At 46.7% G+C, this 11,147-nt stretch overlaps 1 protein-coding gene and 1 long non-coding RNA gene across 2 annotated transcripts; both read left to right on the top strand.

Annotated features, from left to right (window-relative positions):
- Positions 1–505: 505 nt before the first annotated feature.
- LOC4348556 (uncharacterized) lies at positions 506–2,245 on the top strand. The gene has a single exon (XM_015757575.3). The coding sequence runs from the start codon at positions 1,001–1,003 to the stop codon at positions 1,991–1,993; it is 993 nt and encodes a 330-aa protein (XP_015613061.1). The 5' UTR covers positions 506–1,000; the 3' UTR covers positions 1,994–2,245.
- Positions 2,246–4,009: 1,764 nt separating this feature from the next.
- Positions 4,010–7,456, top strand: LOC136353656 (uncharacterized). The gene is made up of 3 exons (XR_010737032.1): positions 4,010–4,122; positions 5,029–5,147; positions 5,556–7,456. It is a non-coding gene; the product is annotated as an uncharacterized lncRNA (long non-coding RNA).
- Positions 7,457–11,147: the final 3,691 nt, after the last annotated feature.

Genomic DNA, 11,147 nt, shown 5'->3' with positions numbered 1-11,147 from the left:
TGGAAGCTCGAGCTCGGCTCGACAAAGCTCGCGAGCTTAGGGAGAGGCTCGGGCTCGGCTCGTCTAGAGCTCGAGACGAGCTCGAATCGAGCCTAGGACGAGCCGAGCTCGAGCAGCTCGCAAGCCTCGAGCTTTTTTGACAGCCCTGCGCGGAAGCCTATATTGGTGATGGGGGAGGGGCAGTGATGGCTCGGCGAAAGAGCGACGGCAGGCTTGATGGTGACCGTGGCGAGGGCAGGAGCTCGGGAAGGCAACAGCAAGGGCGACTGCTCAGGGGCTGCAGATCGGTGGCACGGCCCCAGATCCGCGGGTGGACCCCGTTGATTTTTATTTTTATCCTTGTCATTGACATGTGGGTCCCACAAGCTGACTCAGTTAGTTAACAGGGTCAAAGATGCCACGTGGGACAATCTGCCTCCAAAACCGCTCGGGGAGTCAATTTGTAACAGTTTTGGGAGTTGGAGGGTGGTTTTACCCGGTTTTGCAGTTGGGGGATGCGATTCAGCCAGGGTCAAGAGTTGAGGGATAACAAATAAACTTATTCCATCCAAACAGCTACCGTGATCAGATTACGTTGGCCCAGTATTAAAATTTATATGGGCTTTTCGGGGCTGTAAATGAATTAGGCCCAAAATTAGAATTGACACAAACCGGATAAGACTCCCATCTCAGCGTCCGTGAGCTAAGCTACCTACTAATGCCACGTGGCGGCCGTCAAGCGGGCACCTAATCCTCATCTCGTATAAATAAATTCATTTACCCCCCTCGGGATCCGAGAAATTTCCCTCCTCTTTCCACTTGTCACCGCCGTTCGCCTTCCCAACCACGAGACGACCCTGCCCTCGCCGGAGATGCTGCCGTCGGCGACCGGGGACATCGCCGGCGACGTCCACTCGGCGCGAGAGATGCTCCATCCCATCCTCCTTTGACTTCTTGCCGCCGCGGGAGCTTGACTGGATCTGAGCTAGCTGGATTGGTGGGTGGGCGCGTCAAGAAGGGGATGAGCTTTGGCGCCGTTGACGTCGACGATGGCGGCGCCGCGGCGACGGCGGCGGCGAGTGGGGGTGAGGAGGTGAGAGCTATGCCGGCCGAGGTGAGCTGGGAGATGCTTGACAAGTCGCGGTTCTTTCTGCTCGGCGCCGCGCTCTTCTCCGGCGTCTCGGCGGCGCTGTACCCGGCGGTGGTCCTCAAGACGCACCTCCAGGTCTCGCCGCCGCCTGCGGCGGCGGCGTCTACCACGGCGGCGGCGATCCTCCGCCGTCACGGTCCTCGGGGATTCTACCGCGGCTTCGGCGCGTCCCTCGCCGGGACGGTGCCCGCGCGCGCCGTCTACATGGCCGCGCTCGAGGCCACCAAGAGCGCCGTGGGCTCCGCCGCCGTCCGCCTCGGCGTCGCGGAGCCGGCCGCGTCCGCCGCGGCCTCGGCCGCGGGCGGCGTGTCCGCCGCCGTCGCGGCGCAGGTCGTGTGGACCCCCGTCGACGTCGTCAGCCAGCGCCTGATGGTCCAGACCGCCGCCGCCGGCCCCCCGTACCGCGGCGGCGCCGACGCGCTCCGCAGGATCCTCCGCGCCGACGGCGTGCGCGGCCTGTACCGCGGCTTCGGCGTCTCCGTCCTCACCTACGCGCCCTCCAGCGCCGCGTGGTGGGCGTCCTACGCCACGGCGCAGCGCCTCATCTGGCGCGCCCTCGGCCCCGCCCACCACGACAGCCGCGCGTCCGTGGTCGCCGTGCAGGGCGCCAGCGCCGCGGCGGCGGGCGGCGCCGCCGCGCTGGTGACCATGCCGCTCGACACCGTCAAGACGCGGCTCCAGGTCATGGACGGCGGCGGCGCGTCGCTGGCGTCCGAGGCGCGCGCGCTGGTGCGGGAGGGCGGGTGGGGCGCCTGCTACCGCGGCCTGGGGCCGAGGTGGGCGTCCATGTCGCTCTCCGCGGCCACCATGGTCACCGCCTACGAGTTCTTGAAGCGGCTCTCGACCAAGGACACCTCACTCTGATAGAGGCATCGTAGCTGTAACCAGAGCAAACCAGCTTGTGATTTGTAAACTGATAGTAAATCGTATGCACATGTACATATCTAAAGCATCTGCGTTTCACATTGATCTCCTCTACGACATTAGGATGCAAAGGCTAGATTTTGTTGGATTTTTGAAGCTCTCTTTGTAAGTTGTGACGATGATGATGAAAAAGTTTGGTGAAACGAAGAACATGTATATTTGCATTTGATCAAAATGTTATTTGGTGGTTTATGTGATTCAACTGGATGATTGTTGCATGACCAAATGCTGCTGTGTCCATCACTGTTGGGGATTGCAATGTTACAGTTAGGCGTCACTACTGGGACAGCTGATTGTTGCACCTTGAGATTTTATTTTATTTTTTTACGATGAAAAATTTGATGAAACGAAGAACATACATATTTGCATCTGATAAAAAATGTTGTTGGTGGTTTATGTGATACAACTGGAAGATTGTTTGCATGATCAAATGCTGCTGTGTCCATCACTAATTCACTGTTAGGTCATTCACAATGCTCCTATGTGGCGTTCGGCCTGGACAAAGAAAACCGAATATTCGGTGGCACATCCTCAACCAGCGGTGCAAAGCCAAGAACGTGTAGCCAAACTTTGCCACCCTTTCTGTTTTTGGGACCACACTAGTACTCCGTGCCGCCAAGAAAGAGAAAGGGAGAGAGATGTGTCGTCGTCGTCGTGGTGCTCCACACCGCCGAGCTCGTCACCCAAGGAAGGAGGACGATCGGGCGCCGTCCTCGTCGGAGAAGCTTGTCGGCTCGATGGGGAAAGCGACAGAGAAGGAGAGGCCACGGCCGAGGTCGATCAGTGAAAGGGGACGGCCGCGGTGGAGGTCGATATGGCCCCCGGAGCTCGATCCGCCGCTCGACCCGGCTCCACGAGGAAGTCGAGGTCCGCATCGACCGCCGCCGAGGAGCTCAACGTGACGGCAGCCCCTCACTCTGTTCTTGTCCGCCGACAATGCCCGACGCCAGATCCGGTGAGGTCAAGGTCGAGGCTGCGCTCTTGGTCGATCCGCGGCACCGGAGGAGGAGGAGGAGGAGGAGTGGTGTGCTGGCGAGCGCCAGGCCCCACCGCCGTTGCCGCTCCGCCCGCTCGGCTCGACGCCGTCTCTAGCCGGCTCTCTGTGGTGGGGATTGGGGAAAACTGGGAAAGGAAGAGGGGAGAGAGAGAGAGGGGGAAGGGGAAAAGTGAAAAGTAAAGTAGTACTGGTGGGACCTACTATGAGTGGTTTGCGCCGTGGAACTCACATGTTCTTAGTCTAAGTGGCATACGAGGTACACCAAAACTTTGTAATTGCAATGTTACAGTTAGACGTCACTACTGGAAATTTGGGAACTGAAAGTGCATTGTGTGTGCCAAATTTGTCACGGTGTTGCTTGTAGGAGCAAGACACTGACGAAACAGTTGATATGTCCGAAATTCTGGGAGTAGAATCGTTGCTGCCCTGCTGGAAAGGCAGCTTGAGATATTTTCCACATGATGACCGTAATTTTCGTTGAAACCGAACACTTCTACTACTCCTGAAGTCCTGATGTCTTACTAAGTCCGAGTTTAGTTCCAAAATTTTTCTTTAAACTTTTAACTTTTCCATCACATCAAAATTTTTCTACACACACAAACTTCCAATTTTTTCGTCACATCGTTCCAATTTCAACCAAACTTTCAATTTTAGCGTGAACTAAACACACCCTAAAGACAGCAATTTTTTTTTTACACTAGGTAGGCAGAGAGAAGAAGATTTGATCAGGTATATATGACTCTGCAACTTGACTCAAAACAGTATTGTGATAAGATAAGCCAGCTAGCTACCGGTTGAAATTCTAATAACTGAGTTAATCAAACCACTAAACACAGTATCGTCATCAGAAGATAAGGCGAGAAAGTAAACCCTATCGCTTTCCTGCCGTGTGGGCCCATACCGATGTGCAGTCTGAGGCGTCGTCCGAGTCATCAATTCATCGTATCCCTTCCGGGTTTAGGCTGGTGGTTGGACGCATCTCATCATCTACTTCGCCGACCTCGACCTCTCAACAATGGCGATCCGGGACCGGGGAGACAGTTGGTGAACACCAACCCCTGCCGTTACCAAGGCAACAAACTTCGCATTCCTCCATTAATCTCTTCATCGATCTAGTTCGTTTTGCTTTGTTTGCGGATTCAAAGAAACCGGTCTTATTGCTACGAGTCTACGACTAGTTGAACTAGTGTGCATAAGTTTTTTGACAATGAACAAATTTGATGTTTGCTCGTAGTTGGGGAGTAAGGATAAGCTTAGCTCCCTAGATAACTTATTTCAAATTAATTACAGGGCAAACTTTTGAAAAATTGGAAGGTAAAGATTAAATTATGTGATTTAAGTTTCAGAAGCATCAATGTTCTTTATCAAATTATTGGAAACTACAGATTTACAATTTTGTATATAAAATTGTAGATTTTTCGCTTAAGTAGCCGCAAAACTATGGGTTTTTTAATCTCCACCGTAGCCTTAAACACTATTTGACAAGTAGGTCCCACCTGTAATTCTTTAAAAAAAATGTAGGATTTTATTGCAGTACATGTTTTTGCATGTGGGATCCATTAGTCAAGTAAATCTGCATGCGAAAATGGAGCCTAAAGTTTGTAGTTTTCAATAACGTAAGCGTATAATTTGTAATTCTCAATACAAACTTTAAATTCGTAGTATCACCATGATTTATGTGAAGTATATGTAGCTTTCCAAAAAAAAAAAAAAAGCGCCAGCCCCGTTCTAGGCTTTCCCATTCGTAATGTTCATTGCCTGAAAGATTGGTCTTAGGAGGGGACGGTTTGAGCAAAAACAATTTCTTCTTTTTTTCAGAAGTAAAAAGATATCGGAACAACCAATTTGGAGCGATTCATCTGGGACTTTATCCATCAAAACATACATATCATCATCTACTAGTAGGACTCAAATAAATTGTTAATCATATCAAGAAAATGATGACACATTTGGCCTGAGATCCCAATGCTTCGTGCAGCTACTATGCAGGGGTGCCGTCGTTGGTTCCAATGCGCTGCCGGCTATGAACACAGCCGGCAAAACAGTTTCACCTCATCCTTCTGGGTTTTGGCACACACGAAATGCAAAGCTTGTAAGGTGAGCGTAACTCAATTGGTTACTCCGTTTATTTATATTCAAGTTTTAGATGTGATATGGATATATCCGTATTGTATTAACTTTTTATTAGTGGTAGACAACTTACCTGTCGGTACCGATGTGCCTCAATCGTACTTACAGAGATAGTGGGATAGGGTGCTGGTTCATTTAGGTGAGTGCTTGAGTGCTTCGTCTTTGCTGTCTTTCAAAAAAAAGATTATATATAGATTTTTTTTCTTATTGAACTCTTACTAACAACATTTAGATTTTTTTTATACCTTCTGTTAATTTAAATCAAACGGTTGAGCTCATTAGTAAGAAAATATTAGTACGTGATGAAGTAGTGCCCTTTGAAAAATAATGCAAAGCTCTGTCATCTAAAAACAAATGCAATGCGTTGATCTGCAGGCAGGAACGGCCCATCAGAACAAGCACTTGGGCTACGGGCTTATGGCCCACTTTGCGATGAACCTGTTGGCCTGTAAGCTGGGCCCACTCGTCCACAGATAAGCGCAGCAGCAAAGCCACCCGGACAGGTTGGCGACGCGACGGCGACGGCGGCGGCGGCCATCGCTGGCGCTGGCCGCCGATCCGATGCGATCCGGCACGGAACTCGGCGAGCACCCGCTGCTTTTGGTTGGATCGATGGATGGATGGATCGGCGACGAGGAAAGGCGAGCGCCCACCCCGCGCGCGGGAGTTCCCAAATATTCCCCCTCCTCCTCCTTTCTTCTTTTGATCCGCCGTGATCGGCTATCTCGGGATCGCCGCCGGCGCTGCCGCCGTCGCGCTTTTCCTTCCCCCCAATCGATCGATCGATCGATCAGGCGTGTGGATTCTCCAAGAAAGAGAGAGAGAGGGAGGGAGCGAAAGAAAGGCGAAAACGCGAGGCCGAGTCTTTGTTGGCTTTCGTCTTTTGTCACATTCTCCCCTAACCTTTCGCTTTCCGGTCTTTCGAGATGAAAACAAATTTGAAATTACTACATCCGTCCCAAAATAAGTAACGTCCGTCTTATTAAAAAATTTTATGAAAAATTTTAAAAAAAGTTAGTCACACATAAAGTATTATTCATATTTTATCATCTAATATCAATAAAAATAGTAATCATAAAAAAAATTTAAATAAAATAAATGGTTAAATGTTGAACATGAATAGTGTAAAACTGCACTTATATTGGGACGAAGGGAGTACTACGCAACGGATGCAGCCCGGCCAGGCAGCCAGCCATCGACCTGTCCATTCGCAGTCGCAGGCTCGCAGCTTACCATTGCAGTCACTAAATTCAGTGTTACTACTACCAACTAATTACCTCCTCTTGTACTAATCCGCTCTTCGAGTTGACATGTTTTTTTTCATAATGAAATTCATTCTCACCTTTACTAAACCAACTACAATCAATTATTATAGATTTATAGGGTTTGCTCCCTCAAAAAAAATATTATAAAATTAAAAACTACTCAAAATATCATTTCGGAGACAAAGATGGATAATTTCCACCAATAGTTGGCGTCTTGGTGAGACGTAACCATTATTTCTTTTTAGGGCCTATTCGGTTTGAAGAAATTTCATGGAATGTTTGAACAAATTAAACTATATCCTTGTAAAAATTATGTGAAATTCCTACATTTCGACATTTTGAAGAAGCCCTTAATGGCTTACATGTAGAGCATCCCCAGGAGTTACACCATCTAGTACTCCATCTGAAATATGGCGCATGTGAGCAAAAAAGGGCCTCCAACAGATATGTCATCGAGCCATCCATAAATAGCGCATGCCAAAATGAAGATAGAAATGCCACATATAGAGCATCTCTCTCATCGTATCATATCACAACAGCCACAGATCCCGCCACCTTCTGAAGTTCCGCGACCTCCCCCCCCTCCCCCTCATCGGCGGTCGGAAGGAGAGGGAGGAAAGGGGAGGCACCGCCACACCGGTCACCGCCACCGTCTCCGTCTCCTCCTCCGCGCCTGCCGCCCGTCGCCCCTGCAAAGAAAATAATAGAGAATAGTCTGGGTGGAATAGAGAAGAGCCTAGAAAAGCTATAGTTGTTCAACACATCAAATTGATAAAAATGGTTCACTCATTTCAAATATAGCAATTAAAAAATTTCCTATTACAAATATACCCATTTCAAAAGATTATCACAATAAATAACACCGTTAATTTTAGTCGTCGAAAATATAGCCCGTAAAAAATATAAATGTATGATTATTTGGAAGATATTACTAAAATATAGAAGTGTGTGACATAAAGAATGTATGGATGAACCGTTGAGGTGGAAAGGGATATGAAGGAGAAATCTTTTTTGGATGGTTATTCATATGGTAATGGGTATATGAAGGATCGAATTTGGATGAGCTGTTGGGGATAGTCTTATATATAGTTTTTGTCTTTATCAAGCAGGAGCATAATCTTCGAATTAAATCCATAGCCGATCATTATACCGATCGAATTTCACATATATCATCAGCCACAACTGACGACGAACAAATAGGTAGATAATGGCAGAGAGTAACTAGGATGAAACTGGTACGGATATTTTTTTCCATTCAGACATTTTTTGGGATCGGATAGGTTTGGTTGGATATTTTCGGATTTGTCGGAGATACAGACCCGGGGTATGCGAAGTGAGAGGAATTTACCTTCCCATCCTGCCGCGTGACCCTACAGTCTGGCCCTACCCCCGCACCCCGCAGATCGCAGGAGCGGCTGGGGGGCCTCGGGGTGCCACGTCATACCCCTCGGGCTCTCGCACCGCTTTGCCCCGAGGCCCTCGCCCAGCCGCCATCTGGCGGGGGAGCAAGCGGGGAGGGGGGCCAGGCTGAACCACCTTTAATGCGCGCAGTGCCCCAACTGCCCCCTGCCGCATTCAACGCAGTAGGGGCAGACGTGCGGCGTGCTCGACTGGCACGCGACGGTCAGGAATGACCGATCTGTGACCAGCCTGTCGCCGGTCACATCTGACTGGATGGACGGTCGTGCCCCCACATCGTATCTGCCTCCGGCGGAGTGGAGGTAGGTGTGACCCGTCCCATCGGAGGGGTCATTCGAAGTTCTCCCCACGAGAGGGCGGCCACCACAAGTCTTCACCCATTAATTGGGGAATGACAGGGTTGTCCCCCTTGTCAGGCGAGGGACGGTGCTGGGCCCCACTCAAGGACAAACTGTGGCTTAGCTTCCAGGCGAAGGCACGGGTCGAGACCCGGTCAAGGTAGGGTGGGCCCCCATCCGAGAGAAGAGTAGGTAGAGGCGGTACATGTGGTATTCCCTTGAGGTATAAAATGAGGACCTTGCCCACTAAGAAAGGGGACGACTCTCATAAAACCTGAGCTCTAGGAGAAAGGAAGCAAGAGCGCTCTCCGGATCTTAGGGACCTTTGTAACTCTCAGCCTAAATCCCATACACAGGAGTAGGGTATTATGCTTTATAGTGGCCCGAACCTTTATAATTTTGTTGTGTACACACTAGCTAGTAGCCTTGGGGGCGGATACGTGATTTTCAGAGGCGGGCCTTTTCCCCCGGCCAAACTCACGAAAGGGGGATCCCACGATCTCCTGCTAGAGAGGATCACTCCTCGACAGGATTCGAAAACGAATTCAGATATTTTTTTCTCGAAAATAGAAACCAGTACAGTATAAGGGCACTATCCATTAGAATCGGAGAACGGTCGGAAACTATCTGGGATTTTTTTATGATTTCCGCAAACAATGATTAATTTTTTTAAAAAAAACACGTATTTATACATAAATTTTTCATACGGAGTCAAATGAAATTTAACTTTATATCAAAATTATAGAGCTCGATGAGATCTATAACTGTGTTGCTAATAATTTTATTATTTGAGATCATTTAAGGCTCTAAATATTCATTATAAAATATCATATATGTTTTTACAAAATTTCATATCTACAATTCAAGCAACATCCGACGGAGATGCGTGCTCTATATCAAAATTGTAGAACTCAATGGGATCTACCACTATGTAGTTTATGACATTTGTGTTTGAAAATATTAAAAGTATAAAACAAATTTTACAAAAATTGAAGATGTGAAATAAAATAAATAGCATCTTCAATCTATACAACAAGAACATAATATTCCATCCGTCCTAAAATATAAGAACCTAGGACCGGATGGGACATTTCCTATTACTACGAATCTGAACAGGCAGCCTATCCAGATTCATAGTACTAGGAAATGTCCCATCCTATCTAAGCTTCTTATATTTTGGGACGGATGGAGTAAGTGATATGTTAAGTAAGCTACCTCCGTCACATATTACTTGTCGCTTTGACTTTTTGTTTGCAACATTTGACTATTCGTTTTATTTAAAAAATTAGTGTAAATATAAAAAATGATAAGTTATACTTAAAGTACTTTTGATAATAAAACAAGTCACAAACAAAATAAATAGTAATTCATATTTTTTCTGAATAAGACGAATGATCAAACATTACAAATAAAAACTCAAAGCGACAAATAATATGGGACGGATGTAGTATACATGAAGTAGGCGATCTTGGGACTAGAAAGTGGATAATCATATTTACATACGGATCTCTTAGAAAACGGCCATGAAAATTGATTTTTCACATACGGTTATGGGATCGCCTACAAAATTGACAATATAAATTTTAGAGATATTGACCTAAAATAACAAGCGATATCTCTTGCTTGATTAACGAAGCTCAATTTGAGAGGCTTTTATATCCCGGCAAATATACGTTACTGTATTCATTCTGTTTCATATTCCCTCTGTATCTATATTCGTTAATATTCGATTCTATTTTCGTATCCAAGTTTTCGATTTTGAAAAAAAAAAGAATACGATAGAACAGTTTCCGTCCATTTTGTATCTGTTTTCATCCACAGGAGTAACTCGGCTTCAAATAGTTACCCGTCCAAATCCTGCCACTAGCTCCAAAGGCAACATCGGAAACGCAAAGGCAACCATATGTTTCAGATGTTCTTGTTTTTTTTTCCTTTTCTTTTTCCCCTCATTCTTAATAAAGAGAAAGAAGAGATCAAAAGAGCCATGATTCGCAGGCAGGCAACGGCGGCATCATTTCGCTTCGTTCCCAAGCTGTCAGCTGCCACGGCGCGTAGCATGGACATGCCATGATTCGTCGATTCCTTCTTCGCCCTGATGATGATGATGATTTCTCGTGCGGAAGCACCAGCAAGCCAAGCAAGCAAGCAAGAAGACAGAGCGTGTGCATCGCCTGTCAAATCTCTCCCTCTCAACCCCTCCATCGCTTTTGGCTTTCCTTCCTTTTTAGGGAAAGAAACGCTAATGGTTTTCTCCCTGTGGTGTCTGCTGATAATCCTGCTAGGCGATGCGTCAGCTTTTCGCTTTGTGGTACGGTTGCTTGCCAATGTGGTTGAGTTTTTGTGTTAAAATTTCATATTACTATCTCTATCCCAAAATATATTCCATCCGTTCTAAAATATAGCATATATTCGAGATTTATTTTTAAAATATAATAAATCTCAACCAACAATCTCTTCCCAATATCTTCACTTCTAAATCAATTACAACCTTCTCCTATTTAATTCTACATACTTTCTTAATACTATGCACGACCCTAGAAATGCTTATAGTCTAGGATAAGTAGTAAGGATAAGTAGTAAGAATTTCTAGAGTCAGTCACAGTTATTAAGAAAGTATGCATAATTTAACGGGCAAAGGTTGTGATTGCCTGAAAAGTAAAGGTCGGTGAGGAAATTGAATGGTGGAGAATTGTGATTGGTTAGGTAGATAATGTTGGTGGAAAAGTTGTTATTTTTAAGGCAAATTCTGAACCTAAAAGTTGTTATATTTAAGAACGTAGGGAGTACCAGATACAACAATGTTGAAGTTTGAAGATCGGTGTAGTTTTATGAGAAAGAAACTTACATTAGTCGTAAGTTTTTTTCCCCTTATGGTCTTGATTGCTCCAAGATTCATACATCTTCGGATAGCATCATCTCAAGTTCTCAACAACAAGGCCTCCTTT

This window comes from Oryza sativa, chromosome 10 (assembly GCF_034140825.1).
Source record: "Oryza sativa Japonica Group chromosome 10, ASM3414082v1".
Lineage (NCBI taxonomy): Eukaryota > Viridiplantae > Streptophyta > Magnoliopsida > Poales > Poaceae > Oryza > Oryza sativa.
Note: the sequence above shows the minus strand (reverse complement) of the source record. Positions and strands in the feature narration are given on the sequence as shown.

Excerpts from the sequence above, each read along its gene's own strand:
- LOC4348556 (XM_015757575.3), top strand. The coding sequence starts at position 1,001 with ATGAGCTTTGGCGCCGTTGACGTCGACGATGGCGGCGCCGCGGCGACG.